The sequence below is a fragment of the Hordeum vulgare genome, chromosome 6H, assembly GCF_904849725.1.
Source record: "Hordeum vulgare subsp. vulgare chromosome 6H, MorexV3_pseudomolecules_assembly, whole genome shotgun sequence".
Lineage (NCBI taxonomy): Eukaryota > Viridiplantae > Streptophyta > Magnoliopsida > Poales > Poaceae > Hordeum > Hordeum vulgare.
In genome coordinates this window covers 510949307-510966415 of record NC_058523.1, presented here as the reverse complement: position 1 = coordinate 510966415, position 17109 = coordinate 510949307, and the positions used below count along the sequence as shown (strand labels likewise).

At 46.8% G+C, this 17109-nt stretch overlaps 2 protein-coding genes across 2 annotated transcripts; one reads left to right on the top strand and one right to left on the bottom strand.

Annotated features, from left to right (window-relative positions):
• Positions 1–872: 872 nt before the first annotated feature.
• Positions 873–11719, top strand: LOC123400978 (DExH-box ATP-dependent RNA helicase DExH15 chloroplastic). Its single transcript, XM_045094693.1, has 16 exons — positions 873–1409; positions 2774–2949; positions 3327–3440; positions 3728–3836; positions 3919–4005; positions 4351–4469; positions 5656–5833; positions 5973–6572; positions 6651–6929; positions 7977–8183; positions 8486–8830; positions 9376–9612; positions 10084–10304; positions 10907–11006; positions 11097–11243; positions 11450–11719. The coding sequence occupies exons 1-16, from the start codon at positions 888–890 to the stop codon at positions 11546–11548; spliced, it is 3540 nt and encodes a 1179-aa protein (XP_044950628.1). The 5' UTR covers positions 873–887; the 3' UTR covers positions 11549–11719.
• On the bottom strand, positions 11674–15988 carry LOC123400979 (formin-like protein 16). The gene is made up of 2 exons (XM_045094694.1): positions 14437–15988; positions 11674–13311 (listed from the first exon to the last, which is right to left on the bottom strand). The coding sequence occupies exons 1-2, from the start codon at positions 15681–15683 to the stop codon at positions 11859–11861; spliced, it is 2700 nt and encodes an 899-aa protein (XP_044950629.1). The 5' UTR covers positions 15684–15988; the 3' UTR covers positions 11674–11858.
• Between the last annotated feature and the right edge of the window lie 1121 nt (positions 15989–17109).

Below are 17109 nucleotides of genomic sequence, written 5' to 3'. Positions count from 1 at the left end.
GGTCCCATCCGGGACGGAGGTGTTGAAAAGGAACGGACCATCCGATGGGTTGTGTCCTTTGTGTAGGGTCTCAGAGGATTGCAACCATATCTTCTTCACTTGCCCGACCGGTAGGTTCATGTGGAGCTGTGTACGGGAGGTGGTTGGGGGCAGTTGGTGTCACGACAACCTGCCCGACATGTTTGTCGAGGTGCTTCTTCGGTCTCACAGCGCCGCTGTGAGACCGACCCTCTCGGTTACCATCGGTGCCCTCCTCTAAACTCTATGGAATATTCGTAATAAGCTTGTGATAGAGCATGTAATTCCTATCCGCGCGACTGATGCAATTTTCAAATTGTGTGGCTTTCTACGGCTATGGTGGCCGCTTAGTCGGCGCAACGACCAACACTCCATCGACACGGTTGGCGCTGCATCGAGGGGCGTTGCCGCCCGCATGGCTTCCGCCTCAACATCGCTGCTTCGTTCTCCTCCAGACCCAGATTAGCCTAGCTGTCATTGACTCTTCCTTGGGAATTATTGTGCTGCTCCCCCGGCAAGACTTCATATTTTCGTTTGTACTTTCATCATGGTTGTGTTCCAGTTGGCGTTTGCGTGGGTGCGTTAAACCTTGTGATATCTTGTATGCTTTGACCGATGCTTAATTATAATATATAAATATAATAAAGCGGGGTAAACCCTTTTTCGTTGTTTGGAAGCCAAAGCCTACTGATTTAACCGCCATGAAGGCATTCCCTGAAAAAAAAAACTTGAGGCTGGCGTAAACCCAGGTCGTTGGCGTATTTCCGGTTAGCATGTGGAAGAGCGAAGATTAAAATCCTAGCATTATCTCGTCTTCCCCCGCCTCTTCCGGCCGAATGACCAGTTCACCTTCACCACACCCTCCCGCCATGCACTGCCTCGCCCCCCACTTCCTGCTCCTCCTCCCGCTCCCCACCGCGCCCCGCCACGCGCCACCCCAGACCCCACCGCCGGCCCTCCTCCCGCCCTGCCGCCCAGCCCAATCCCAAGCCCACGCCCACGCCCACGCCGCCCCGCTCCACCGCCCCTCCGCGCGCTCCCCCTCCCGCGCCGCCGCGCCGGTGTCCGACGAGGACGAGGACGAGGAGCCCGACGAGGAGGAGGAGGAGGATGAATACGAGCTAGACATCCGCGACGTGGACTATGACGAGGACGATGACGGGGAGGGCGACGAGGAGCTGGAGGAGGGGAGCGGCGGCGAGGACGACGAGGAGGGGGATGCGGCCGCGGAGGATTCGCGGCAGGAGACCGCGGAGCGGAGGCAGCGGTCGGAGCAGTACAAGTCGCAGCAGGTGGCCAAGCTCGTCGCCGAGGTGCGGGAGTTCGGCGACGATATCATCGACTACAATGAGCTCGCTGGGATCTACGACTTCCCCATCGACAGGTTTCAGGTACCTGACTCGCGCCGATGAACTAATTCTGGTTCTACTCACTGAAGCTGTATGGGTTTCAGTGAGAGCTTGTCGATTTCGGAGTCTTGAAATGTTTTGGCATTTGTTGCTCTAGCACTGCCAGTATCTTATACTTGTATCTAGTTTCAAACTAGTACTTTGTCGAATCCGTCCATCTACTCCCTCCATTGATGTTTTGCGTATTTCAATATGGACTATGTACGGACTGAAATGACTGAACAAGCACACTAAAATGTGCCTACATACATTCCATTTAGAAAAATAATAATTAGAACATCTTATAATAGTGAACCGAGGGGAGCACCGCCAGCTTATTTAAACCAACTTAGTTGAACCTAATTTTAAAAGCTTGGATTCCATGGCTGGCCTAGAAACACAGTGATCAGAAAAGGGAAATAAAAAAAGAGGTGGTAGCACTGCTTAGAACTCAATAAGCTCAGTCACATAACGCGACAGATATCTCAAGATAAAACAAATCATGCTAATTAAACATATAATCAAATATTGTAGCTGTATTTTGTTTGCAAATATAATTTTCGCAAACCAATTGTTTTGTACCGATACTGTAACACAGTAAACCATGCAATTGTGCGGGCCAATCTGCTAGTTAGATACATGCCATTACACGGGGGACATCTCTTGTGTTGTCTACTGCAATACACTTCCTAACTTGTGGCATCATGGAGCTCACTGAGGTCTTGCTTTTGTACTGTGCTTTCCCGTGGTAGATATCTTCGTGCTATAGGATGATTTTGGAGATCTTCTCTTCTTAGGGAGCTTACTAAAATGGGATAATCTTGGATGGTTCATATATTCAGACTGCAATTTATATCATCAATTTACCTTAAGACGGGGCCATCTTGTCTGGTTCAATTTCAATTTATCTTAAGATGGGGCCATCTTGTCTGATTTACCTTAAGACTGCAGTTTATATCATCAATTTATGTCATGTTCTCGTTAAGCACTGCAATTTATGTCATCTATTTTATTTATTTCAGATGGCATTGTTAGTTGATAAGCTACTTTCAAGTTGTTTTGTGTAATGAGCAGCACTAAGGCTGTCATGTCTTGATAAAAAGCTAGCTTACTTGTGCTGAAATTGTAATGTTGAGTCCATTTCCAGCTAACTGGCTGAAACAGTTAGGGGGTAAATTTATTGCTTTGGTTTTCTGCAAACAAATCTACCTCTTCCCCTTTGGCAATAATAAAAAGTTTCAAAGCTTGAGACATAATTCCTTCCTGATTATTATACACAGAGATGAGATAGTGAACATTCCTTCCTGATTATTCTTTGGAGTGACATAACATGTTTTTTTTTTACACTGTTTCCTATCTTCTTTTAGCGCCTGGCTATACAAGCATTTCTAAGAGGCTCGTCCGTAGTAGTTTCTGCACCTACAAGTAGCGGGAAGACACTAATCGCAGAAGCTGCAGCTGTGGCAACTGTTGCCAGAGGAAGGCGTCTCTTCTACACGACACCGTTGAAGGCCTTGTCAAATCAGAAGTTCCGCGAGTTCCGGTAAAATGCCACTTTCATGATTCATGCCATCTGTTTTACAGATTTATGACTAAAACCTGCAAGGACTACCTTTTGTCTTGCGTTAGGCAGGACATGCCTAGAGTTATCATCATAGTGACATCCTCATGCTCCCAAGTTCTAACTGACAGGGAGCCTTGCAAATTATCAGTTTAGGTGTAAGTTGAAACTTGTGTCAGTTCACTCATCCACATGATTGTCTGGAGAACATTTATGACTGTTGGAAAATTCCATCAGCTTGTCTGTTGGAGTATTTATTAGAGTAGTGCAAGGCTGAGACTGTTATATAATTTTCCTAGATAGTCAGACTCCGAGTAATGCATTTATTTTGACACATTGCTATTGTACAATAATTTCAGGAATACATTTGGTGATCATAATGTTGGTCTTCTTACAGGAGATTCTGCTATCAATAAAGATGCTCAGATCCTAATAATGACGACAGAAATTCTGCGTAATATGCTGTATCAAAGGTATTTATGCATGAACAAGTATTTTAACACTTTTCCACTTCCAGCACTGGAAGCAAATATTGCAGATGCATTCCATGACTGGAACAACTACACTAGTATCATAATTCAACTATATATATGTTCAGTATTTCGCATTTGAGAATAGCATGATTTATTTTATAGCTACTTATGTTTGGGGGGTTGAGGTGCGAGGAGATTAGGCTTTAGCAGTAGTTAATTATTGGTTGTAACTGATGTTGCTTGTCCTGTTTCTGAAAGAATCCCGCCATCTTTTATTTGGACTGCAGTGTTGGTATGTCAGCATCGGATGGTAGATTATTTGAAGTTGATGTCATTGTTTTGGATGAAGTCCATTACTTAAGTGATATCTCTCGTGGAACTGTTTGGGAAGAAACAGTATGCTACTTTATTACTCTCTTGTTAGTCTTCATGTGTTTATATTGGTCATTTGACTTATCTATTTTCGTCACATCCTTAGGTGATATATTGTCCAAAGGAAGTTCAGCTTATATGCTTGTCTGCCACTGTTGCAAATCCTGATGAATTAGCTGGCTGGATTGGTCAGGTAACTGTAGCTTTCACTTATCATTTTGTGCTGTATTGATGATACATGATTAGTGGATTAATTGTATTGTACTCGCTCCCCAATTTTCGGTAGCATCGTAGGTGTAATAGTTTTTCCACTTCCTATTGTAATGATTGTATATGAAGCACCAGAAACACTTGCACAGTTTGCTGAAAGAAAATACATTCACCAGCACATGCGGGTATAAATTTTGGGTTTGCTGTGATCATTAGCATTCTCATGCTTGTGCAAATGCCGCCAACACGTTGTAGTTTTCCTTTATTTCTGGTCTGGTACCACATGATTTTGTACTTGCAAAATCAGTTCTTATGTCTGTCTTTGTAGATCCACGGGAAAACGGAGCTGGTGACATCGAGTAAACGCCCCGTTCCACTAACTTGGCACTTCTCGAAGAAATTTGCACTTCTACCACTTCTTGATGGAAAGGGAAAGAAAATGAATAGGTGATGTTCTTGTTAGCACCATAAACTAGCTTACTTTCCAAATCAACATGCATATAAAGAAGTACTTCTAATAACAATATGCAACCAGCTGATTTGTTTGTTTTAACAACGTTCACTCCCGTTGATAAATTGGACCATCCCATCAGAATGTGGGCAACTGCCATTGATTGATCTAAACAGTTGCATCATATCTGCCAAAAAGTTAACTGTATATTCTTCACTGAAAATTTAACTCGTCTAGTACTTTACTCTAGGTGCCTGCGTGGGCGTGCATGCCTCATTACCAATTGTCCAGTAGTCAAGCCAGCGGTTTACTAAACGGTTACCAAGATTAGTCAGGTACAAGACGTATAAAGGGCACTTCAATGTCTATTGGTAATCTTTAGTCATGGAGCCCCCAAAAATATTAACCCGCATGATCATCTGGGGATGACATAGCTGCACTTTAAGGCAGCTTAAATGGAAACAGGTGTGCGCTAAGTGCAGTATGTTCAGCTGCCAAATAAGAGGGTTTATCTGAACCTAGTAGGGCCTACTTAGGTCAACCTTGCTTACACCATTAGCTATGTCCATGCGCGTTAATATTATTTGGATTATCAGAAGTATTCCTGGAAATGTATTTAGCTGTTTATCTACTTTCTATCATATACTTTATACCCTTTTGTGTGAAGGGTCAAATGCCTGCAAATAAAGAGAACTAGTCTATGCTTATCACTGTCTTGGATGCTGATTCTGACAAGGTTTGCTTTGATAGTCATGACCAAACTTTTTTCATTTTTTGTTATTACTGGTAGTATGAAAACTGAACGTCGTTCGGTTGGCTAGAGGCGTGTGAGCTCCCAGCCTACCCTTGTTCGAGGCCTAACCTGCTATCAAAGATGCCACAGGTGCTAGAGCCTGTTGGTCGAGTTTTATTTTATTGGAAGTATCAAGGGCACACATGATTTCTTCAAAGTCCATCTGGTTGCTTATGTTGTATACTTATTCGTTCCTTATGGAAATCGATAATTGTTTGACATCCATACCATTAACTGGTTATGCTACCTTTGTGGGTTATATGACACTGGATGGCACTTTAAGAAACATTGTAGGATATCTCGTGCATTCCAGTATAGCCTCATGCACATTATTTATGTTTGTACCAAATTTAAGTCATGTATTCATCATTTTTGTTCTATCCATACAGGAAGTTGAGAATGTCTCACGTCCAGAACATATCTTCTCCAAAAAGTGATTTCTATTACGTGAAAGGAAAGAGGAAGGTTAGAACAAATAAAAATGAGCAAGGTAATAGAAGCCCATTGGACATATCAAAACAGGTTCAATTGTCCAAGCACGAGGTTACCAATATGCGCCGTTCCCAGGCATGGACTAGACTCACTTTTATGACATGCATTTTTGCATAATGGCTTTAAACTGCTCATGTTCTTTTTTGTGAGACCATGTCAGATTAAAGGGTGCTATGACTAATGGGTGTCATTTCTTGATTACATCACTATGCAGGTTCCACTAATACGTGACACTTTATCACAGCTTTGGGAAAATGACATGCTTCCAGCTATTTGGTTTATCTTTAGTAGAAGAGGATGTGATGCAGCCGTTGAATATATCGAGGATTGTAGACTTCTGCATGATTGTGAGGCTAGTGAAGTTGAACTGGAACTTAGGAGGTTCAGGATGCAATATCCTGATGCTGTCCGGGAAAATGCTGTGAAAGGACTCTTGCGAGGAGTTGCTGCCCATCATGCTGGTTGCTTGCCACTGTGGAAGTCTTTCATTGAAGAACTGTTTCAGCGTGGCCTTGTTAAAGTAGTCTTTGCAACAGAAACCCTTGCTGCTGGGATCAACATGCCTGCTAGGACAGCTGTGATTTCTTCTCTCAGCAAAAGAATTGATGCCGGGCGCCAGCTCTTAACCCCAAATAACCTATTCCAGATGGCAGGTCGTGCTGGAAGGAGAGGGATCGACACAGTTGGGCATACTGTTCTTGTTCAGACTACTAATGAAGGGCCTGAAGAATGTTGTGATGTTATCTTCGCTGGACTTGAGCCACTTGTTTCACAATTTACGGCTTCATACGGGATGGTTTTGAATCTCCTTGCTGTATGTATCTTGCTGTAATATATCTGCATATTTTCTTGTTTTCTCGTATTGTCTGATGAGTTGGAATGTGTCGCCCAGGGTTCGAAAGTTACTCATAAGCAGAAAGAATCAGGTGATGTTAAGGCTAAACGTTCTGGAAGAACATTGGAAGAAGCTCGGAAGTTAGTGGAGCAAAGCTTTGGGAATTATGTTGGGAGCAATGTAATGGTTGCTGCTAAAGAAGAGCTTGAGAGAATTCAGAAAGAAATACAACACCTCTCTTCAGAAATTACAGATGAATTCATTGACAGGAAATGCAGGAAGGAATTATCAGAGGAAGACTATGCTGAGATTTCTCTTCTACAAAACAAATTAAAGGTAATGTGTATTACTTGGTTTGGTTTATGTATATATTAAGAACATGGAAATCCATCTAAGGCCCTGCTTGGGATGCCGTTTTTGTGCCGAATACACTTGTAAAACAAATACACACCTCCACCCACCGGTTTAGTTTTCAGCTGGTTTTATACTTATGACCGGTATAATACCTCTGTAAACTATTACACCTGTAAAAACAAAACGAGTTTCCAAGCGGGGCCTAAAGTACTCCCTCTGTAAACAAATATAAGAGCGTTTAGATCACTACTTTAGTAATTTAAATGCTCTTATATTTGTTTACGGAGGGAGTACCTAATATTCTTACAGTTCCACTTATAAATGCTTAATAATTTGTGTCAATGTATTAATGACAGACAAACATGATCTCCCTCGATTCTTTGGGCTGACACAATACCATGGTTCTTTAAGAATTAGATATGGTGCATGTAGCTCTTCTTTGTATCATTACTTCATTTCATGTTTACAAAAATAATTATATGCCTTTGCAGTTTACGGCATATTAGAAAACACTTTAAAAATCAAGACGGTCTTAAGTATACATGTGCCCCCTTTTGTTTTTAGCAGTCCTCTTGTTTCAGTCTGTCTATCGACTTCTATTTCTTTCAGAGCTTAGTTTAGGATTAGGTTTGGTGGTCTTTTGTCGGGAAATTCATCTCATTGGCAACTGAGTAGTATTGTTTTGTTTTGTTTACAACATCGAAACCAAAACGACAACTGAAACCCTTTCTATCTTAATGCAAACATGTGAAGCCATCCTTCGTGCTCTAGAAGACCCCCACCATGGGGGCACTTGAATTTACCTAGCATGCTAATATTGACATATGGCTTTGCCTATAAATGTTAAAATTTAAAACCTAAAATGATCCATCAACTTCAAAACGCAGTCGCTTTTAACTCATGGACACTTCCAAGAATTCGAGTAGAAGGTATCACATAATTAAAGTTTTTTTTTTCATAACTTGTTAACCGAGGTACTGCTTATGATGTATTATTAGACCTTATATGTTCTACGCACTTGTTCCTCAGGAAGAGAAGAAGATACGAAATGAACTGAAAAAGAGGATGGAACTAGAGAGAATGGCTGCATGGAGAACTCAATTAGAAGAGTTTGAAAGTGGTCACCTCCCTTTCATGTGCTTGCAGTATAAAGATAAAGATTCAGTTCACCACACTATTCCTGCTGTTTTTATTGGAAGCCTCAGCTCGTTTGATGATCAAAAGATTGCCAGCATGGTGAGTGAATAAGTTTCATATTGCATGAGAATCGTAGAGGGAAAAGCTACATGGTTTTACTTCTGGGATTGTGTACATCACTTATTGTGCACATTCTTGGCAAATGACAAGCATTAACTATCGGATATGCACAAACGAAAGTTCCGAACCACAGTAGTTTACAGCCTTTGCTATTTGTATATCTAGATGTTTGTTAGGCATGCCCCAAGATATGAATTGTGAAAGTTTTTTCTACCGCTTTGTCTTTGTGATTACTGTCCTAGTGTCCTCCTCGTGTATTCTTATGAAAATAAATATTGCAGCTGGAAGATGATTCTATTGGTCCAGTCAAGCAGGAAGTTGATAGCGAGGGGCAACTTCATTACCCATCATACTATGTTGCTTTGAGTTCAGATAATTCATGGTATCTATTCACAGAAAAATGGATAAAAACTGTTTACCAGACAGGGCTACCTGCTGTTCCTTCAGTGGAGGGTGGGCCACTCCCTAGAGAAACCCTGAAGCAGCTCCTTTTGCGTGAAGACATGATCTGGGATAAAATCGCAAAATCAGAACATGGTTTTTTATTATGCATGGACGGATCCCTAGACACATGGTCCTGGAGTCTAAACGTTCCTGTGCTTAATAGCCTCTCAGAAGACGATAAGGTTTGCACTTACTCCTTGGCTTTCCCAATATTTTGTGCTTTTATTGTAAATTAGAGTTATCTCTTAGTATCTTTAAAAGATATTGATTTCTCACAAGATTCACTAAGTGTTCATTTCTCCCATCTGTCTTGTAATAGGTTGTTCATAATCATAGTGGTTGGACCATAGGACTGTAGGAGTAATATACCGTACTACTGACAGTTCTTTTAATCCGTGTCTTCTAATAGGTTGGTGAATCATGTGGTCAGACCAGTAATACACTGTGCTACCGAGCACTGACAGTTCCTTCTAATATCGGTAGATAACCAACGTAACATGGACATCCTCATTTCATATATTATCATGTACTGCTATTCAAATCGTGTCTGGTACAAAGTTACGAATTATCATTTGCAAGTTGCAGTTCTGCTGACATTTCGGCATGCAGTCCTGTTGACGTTTTGGCATTGAATTAGCAACTTGCAGTTCTGTTGACGTTTTGGCATTGTACTTGCAACTTGCAGTTCTGTTGGCATTGAACTTTTTTTGTTACTCTTTCTTCACAGGTGGAACGATTCTCCCCGGAACATCAGGCCGCTGTAGAATCTCACAAGCATCAGAGGAGGAAGGTTTCACAATTGAAGAAAACAATCAGAAGTACTAAGGGTTTCAGAGAATTTCAAAAGATCATTGACATGAGAAACTTTACAAAAGAAAAGATTGAGCGTTTGGAAGCTAGATCTCGTCGTTTGACTAGGCGCATAATGCAAATTGAACCAACTGGTTGGAAAGAATTTTTGCAGGTAACCATGTATGCTTTTATATGTTTGATGAACCTATCTAGTTGTTGAAAGCACTCTAGTATTTTTTGTATCGTATCATTATATGTATAGAGTACATTGAGTTAGTTGCTTCCACTTCATGCATTCAGTAACTACGTAACTGAACAACATGAGACCGAAAATATATTGAAGTCATTGTAGCATCTCCTGTTGCTTCCTATCGGGCCCCCATTCAGCCCCAGCCAGTGCTCCTTGACCACCTTTCAATGTTCCGCTACACTAATTAAACACCCCCTCTGAACCATCTCATGTGTAATATTTTGTTGAAATTATATGTTGTTTCTCTATTAAATGCCATGATTTGGTGAAGGCATTCAGGATCTTGTCAATAACCAGTATGATTGCACAATACTAGGTTACAGCCTTACGCTTGTCATTGGTAAGTAGTTTCTCAGACATTAATTTTTTATTCTCTAAATGGATGTTTACCAGATTAGCAAAGTCATACAAGAGGCTAGAGTGTTAGATATCAACACCCAAGTAATCTATCCTTTGGGTGAAACGGCCGCAGCCATACGAGGGGAAAACGAACTCTGGCTTGCTATGGTTCTTAGGAACAAGGTCCTTTTGGATCTGAAGCCATCTCAACTGGCAGCAGTGTGTGGAAGCTTAGTGTCAGAAGGGATCAAACTTCGTCCTTGGAAGAATAGCAGGTACACATTTGACAACGGCACCTATTTCTCATGCTTACAACTTGCTACGGCTATTGGCTTGCAAAGCCTCCTGTTATGTCATGTTTATATCTCTACAGCTGTCCCTATCCTTCATTGTTGTGGCCTGAATCTGTGGAAATGCACTGACATATAATATAAACCAATTGGACCATCAATCCCACGTGCTGTGCTAAATTGCGGACCAGCACATTTGCTGCCCCAAATATGCTTTGTATTGGTGCAGTTAATATTTAGACAAGTACATGACCAAATATGCTTTGTATTGCTGCTCCAATGGTTGGTCGATATGCTTCAACATCAATAAAATATGGTTATCCAATCAGTTGTCACCATACATTGCCATGGCTTATTGAGTGACAAATATGTTCATACCATAGAAGGTGCAGCCAGTAATATTTTCTGTTATCATTTGCTTAAAGTGATACCATAGAAGATGCAGCCAGTAATATTTTCTGTTATCATTTACTTAAAGTGAGAACTCTAGTGCATTCAATCTCCAGCCCAGTTTTTGTCAACGTTTTTGAATAAAAATACTTCCTCGTGCGTTTTCTTAGACATCAGTCATTGTTTGAATTTTGCAGTTTTGTGTATGAACCATCTTCAGTTGTTATTGGTGTTATAAACTACTTAGAAGAGCAGAGAAATTCACTCCTGGATCTTCAAGAGAAACACGGCGTAAAGGTTTGGCACATGATGTTCCTATACTCTTGTGTCTTTAAATCAATAGTTGCTCTTGTTACTTCTCTCATCTGCCTGCTTCACGACATACAGATACCTTGCGAAATAGATACCCAGTTTGCTGGAATGGTTGAAGCTTGGGCGTCAGGGTTGACTTGGAGGGAGATAATGATGGACTCTGCAATGGATGATGGAGATTTAGCCCGGCTGCTCAGACGAACGATGGACTTACTAGCTCAGGTATGTTATTGAGCTTGCAGGTTCCATGCATCTCCAATGTGCTGTTAATTTTATAGGCATTTTTTATGGTAATATTGTATTTTCTTGATTTGTTTTGGTTCCACAAGTTCGATGATATGTTAATACTGTTCTTTCTTGATTTATCTTGATTGTACTATACTATGATCAGCATTACATTGCATAATACTCTTTATGTCATATTCCAGATTCCAAAATTGCCAGATATAGATCCAGCTCTCCAAAAAAACGCACAGATTGCTTGTAGCGTCATGGATCGAGTACCGCTAAGTGAGCTTGCTGGCTGAAAGCCAGGACATTGTAAGTACTGCATTGGTCATTTGTTGTAGGTAGGCAATTCTTTGTTGTACCATGAACAAACGGTTACCAGTTAGCTAAAATATCATTTTCACGGGCTGTTGATATCTGTATATCAAATTCAATGTCTGGATATATATAATTGTATCTACTGTTGTCGACATGGATCTTATATAAAGAACTGGACAAAAGAACCAACTCAAACATTTCATTATGTACAGTCTGCAGCTAGCCTACACCTCCAAAAACAACCAATTCAAACCAATGCAAACAATCTCCATTTACACCTCCCCATACATTCTATTCCTCATCACTACTTGAATCAGAGTCCGCGCCGTCCTTCATAAAATGCGCTGGCAAGTTTGGGAATCTTGGCATGACCCTCTTCCTTTTGCTATCTGCTTCTTCTGGTGGCGGTTTCTGAGCCGGTGGTGTGGCTGCTGCACCACTAGCTACAGCCTTAGCGGCTTCAGCTGGCACCTTGGCACCATCAGCTGGCCCCTTAGCGGCTGCTGCGACAGCCGTTGTTTGCTGTGATGATGAGGGTGGTGGTTTCTTTTGCTGTAGTCTTCTCTTGATGTCCACACATGCCTGGTCCACCATCCCCAGGAAATCCCTCACTATGACGAACAACTGGAGGGGATGAGCGTTCCTGTCCTTGGTAGCACCTGCATGGTAGTACTCCGTCGTCCGCTGAACCAGATCAAGCACCTTCTCCTGCACTCCACTCAGTTTCTTCAGCTCTTGTTCCGCAGCACTGACAAACCCTCTCAACCCTCTTGAGAATCCGTCGTCCCCGCAGGTCTCCAGGAGCCTCTTGATGCCCACGAGTCGGTTGCCAAGAATTGCGCATTCATTGGCAGTCACATCGTAGTCCACGGTCGCGGCCTTCTTCACATTGGTAAACTCACTGCTGAGACCTCCAACAATGGGCAATCCAAGGTTCAAGTATTCATTCTGCCTCTCCTCTCGCGATGGCCCCTGGCTTACGGAGGCAGCTGCTGAGATCCCACCATCGATGCTGCTCTTTGTGAGGCTACCAGAGCGGCGAACGCTGTAGTTGCGGTTGACAGCAAGGCGTTTCCCCTCCGCGCGCACAACCTCCTCAATGACAAAGTGGAGCAGCGTGGTGCCACCATCAGTGCTCTTCACGTCATTGAGCTTGCGCAGTGCTGTGAGGTTGAAGGCCTGTGCGTTCCCCCTCGCCGTGCCGGCATTCATCCGGTTCCCCGCCTTGAGCACTGCCTCGAGCAGTTTAAAGAACAGCCCCTTCGTCCTCAGCTCCTGGCTCGCCATCTCCAAAGTCTGGAGCGATTGCTTGAGCACAGCAATCTCAGAAGCGTAGTTTACCTTGAACAGCAGCGCATCAACACGGGCAAACGGGTTGGGCACATCAAGCAGGAGCCGGAGAAGGAAGGCCTCCGCAGGGGCAAGCCTGTCGGGGTTTCCAGAGAACTTGAGGATGGTGGACTCTTCCTCCTTGGAGATGCTGAGCCGGGACAGCTTCTCGAGGACGTCCGTGCCGAGCTCGGTGTTCCCATCGCGCAGCGCGTCGATGATCTCGTCCCGCCCCACGGTGAGGGACCGGAGGATGATGGAGATGTTGTGCGACTTGCGTGGCTCAATCAGGAATATCTGCTCCTCCGAGTTGGAGCGCCCGAGGCCGCTCGAGGAGTCCTTGGCGTCCGCGGATTTGGTCTTGCGGTTCACCGCCGCAGTGCCGAACAGGGCCTCAATGGTGCCTTCGTCCAAGCTGCAAACACATCAGAACAAGACCGTCAGAATGTTTCACGCGCAAAGCTAGAAACCACCAGTTGTTGAAACACTAGCTAATATCGTTGCCAATCCATGTAGCAACATTAGAGAATATACTAGCAACACAGATGAGTTGTTGAAAAGAAGTATCCAATCAAGCACACCATAATGTGTTGTTGGAGCTACGATTTCTCTTATTATCACTAGCTTATGATTCTCTTATGACTGGAGGGGTGACGTGGCAGAGCCAATAATGTCCAGCGCAAGCTGACGAAGAGAAAGTGGGTGACATCTTGACCGAGTTCAAGGTGTCCACATCCCCTTCCTAAATCCTCCCATCATTGCTTTGGAACTGGGGCTAAGCTACAGCAGCACGTCCCCATCCAGATTCTTACGCGATCAAACAAGCTAACAATACTAGTAGTGCAGATCCATAATTATACGGTTGATTCTGTCAAGGCAGCAAAGCAAATGCAAATGCAAATGAACTCCATGCTCGTTCAACGAAAAGCACGCCGCGCCAACCAACCCCTGTACCCATTCCACGAAGCCCACTTGCTGGTATACCCAAGAGAGAAACCAAGGAGTAGCCGTCTGTCCTTGTTCCAGCTTACCAACAGGCCCAGAAGACCAGAATGAATGAATCCCGAGCGAACACACGCGCCCAAAAAGGCGCCCTTTCGAGGATGCTGCGACGTGAGTCCACCGGAAAAGCCACATCCTGGTTTCCCGATCCCATCGAAGAATCCGCCTCCGATTATGGCTGCCACGCCAGCCAAAAGGGCCTTTCTTTTCCACTGCGCCTTTGCACATTCATCATCGCCCCATTCAGTTTCCACGACACTACAGCTAAAAATGCTAGCCGAGCGACCTTCAGAAATCAATAATGCTAGTGGGATTTAGGGGTCCATGCATATGACTCCCTGTTCATACCGCCCATGCGATCAGTAATCACAGGTAGTGCTCTGTTCGTTCCTAGTAGTACCGGCGAGCGGTAATGCACGAAGAAGCGCCGGGAGAATTAAACGTCTACACGAGTACGTACTATATACGGGCTACGGCAAATGGTGAAGTGAAATGAGAAGCGGGGGAGGGGAGGGCGTTTAATTCAGGAGCTGCTTACTTGAATGAGCCGCCGGTGAGCTTGTCCCACACCATGGAATGGTCGGTGGCCGCCACGTTGACCTTGTCCCAATGCAGCGGCTTCAGCTTCGTCCGCGGGTCCTCTGCGCCGGACGGCCCGCCTGGGGCCGCCGGTGGCCTCGAGGACGACGCCCAGGCGGGCGGCGGGGGCGGCCCTCCCTTCTTGCCTCCCGGCGGTGGCGGCGGCGGCGGCCCTCCCTTCTTTCCTCCGGGCGGCGGTGGCGGAGGTGGGCCTCTGGGTGCTGGTGGTGGCGGTGGGCCTTTGGGTGCTGGTGGCGGTGGTGGGCCTTTGGGCGGTGGCGGCGGGGGTGGCGACGTGGTGGCCATTGGTGGTGGTGGTGGTGGCGGGCTTCCTCTTCCTGGTGGCCGCGCCAGCGATGCCGATGCCGATGCGCTTGGTGGGGCGGCAGGGGCTGGTGGCGGGGACGGACGGGGGACAGAGCTGACGGCGATCGCTGCTGGCGGCGGCCGCGCGTATGCCTCGGGGGCGGCCACGGAGAAGGACGAGCTGGAGCTGGCGCTCGGCGGGCGGGGCGACTCGTCGAACACGGCGGATGCGGAGTCCAGGGAGCCCCTCGGTATGAGCGGCTCCTGATCTATCTTTCCCTTCCTCGGCCGCGGCGGGGACGGTGCCGGCGACGCCTGCGCCTCCGGCCACCTCTCGGCGCGGCTCTGCCGGGGCGGCGGCTGCGGCGGGCGCCAGCCCCCCGCGGGCTTCCTGCCCCTGCCGCCGCCGCCGCCCTCGCCCTCCTTCTCGAACTCCCGCCAGTATATCGCGTCGAGCCCGTTCTCGTCCACCATGCCGCCGCGGGGCGGCCGCTTGGGCGCCCTCTCCGGCAGCTTGCCGGCGAGCGCGGCGTCCTGGGGCCCGCCCCCGGCGCCGGCGCGCGTCAGCTCCTTCTTCTTGCCGTGGCGGAGGAAGAGGAAGAAGGCGAGGCCGCAGAGCGCGAAGCTGCTCAGCGCCGTGCTCACCACGGCCACGGCGATGTCACTGCGCTTCGCGGAGGAGGACGACGAGGATGAGGCGGACTGCGGGGGCGGGACGGCCGGGCCGGTGGGGGACGGCGACGGGGGCACGATCGGCGGCGGCGGGGCGGCGACTGCCGGGGTGCGCGTGGAGGGGAAGCGCGTCTGGACGTTGCGCGGCTGCGCGGCTGCGAGGGGGCAGACGGCGGCGGCGGCGAGGAGGAAGAGCAGGAGGAGGGGGAGGAGACGGGACGGAGCCATCGCCTGTTGTGGCCAGGGGCGGGGAGGACGGACGGAGGTGAGGGAGGCGGGATTGACTTGCGGAATCGATATTCTGTGCTCTGGGCTCTGGCTGGTGCCGCAGTTGTTGCTGCCCGCCTCTGCCTTGCCGGCGGCTGCGTTGTTGTTGGGTTGGGACTTGGTGGCGCGTATTGACTTGTTCGGGTGCGGTTGGGTTGGGTTGGGTTGCGTTTTGTTTACTTGGTCCGGCGGAACGGCACGATGTTTGGGTGCTCGCTCGGGGTCCGGGAAACGAAGCGACGACGCGTTGCGTGGCGCAGTGGCACGCGCCGCGGGGAAGGGGAGGAGAGGAAGGAGGCAAAAACAAACAAACCGCGCGGGCGCCGCGTCGGGTGGTGCCGTCGCCGTTGCGCTGCATGCGCTGCGCTGCCCTTGTTTGCTCTGGACGCGGAACGGACGCAGCGGGTTCCGTGATTCCTGACGATTGACTGACCGCACGCGGCCACCGGCCAACGGAGCGGACCACCACTCCCAGTCCCCACGCGCTCCAAATGCGCTACTTTGTGCTGCACAGAGTATGAACGCACTGCGGTGCTGTGCTTGCCCGAGTGGTGGGGTTTGGTTTGGTTTTTGGTTTTGGACGCGCGCGCCTGCTGGACGGCCGGGCGGGGTTCCCGAAACACGAGCTCGCGAGGCCGCGATCTAGAATTTGGCTGGCAGGGGCAGACGAGACGACGCCAGCCGCAGTGAGCTGGTGGATCGTCGCCCAGTGCCACAACGAGGCCGAGCGTCCGGAAACCTGTCCTGCAGGCCGGAGTGCGGCTAGGTCGAACAGTGAGCTTCGTGACCATGGTGGGAGAAGGACAGGTGGTGTAGGACAGTCACGCGGAAGAGCTGGCTTCGCTGCATTCCCGGGGGCGTTTCGGCACTTCGTCGCGCCCGTAGGTGGTGGGTATGCCATTTGCCCGCGGTCTAGCGCGGACGTTGACGCCCGCCCGGTGACATTGCTCATGGGCACGCTATCGGTCTCAATCTATCTACGGACTGCTTGTCCCGTTACTTTAGGGTTTCGGCTAGCGCGGCGACCGCGCATTTCCGCAGCAAGGTTTCCCACGGGATGGAGAAGAAAAAGAAACTACCGTGGGTATTCTTTTCCATCTTACAAATTTTCTAAGCGATAAACACAGCACATACACCCCACCTATATGAGCACATATTGAGCCAAAACAACATCTTAAAATTGACGAAGCACTTTGTTATTTCCTTCAACCACCTCATTAGCATTATTATGGATACTCACAAATAAGTGATTAATCATTTTTGGAAATCTAATTTGGCTTCCGGGTGCACGTGCTCCTACGGGTGAAAATTATTTTTGAAATGTCAAAAGAATCCCAACAAAAATTCTATGTATTCATAGTCACATTCAAATAATATCTACAAATTG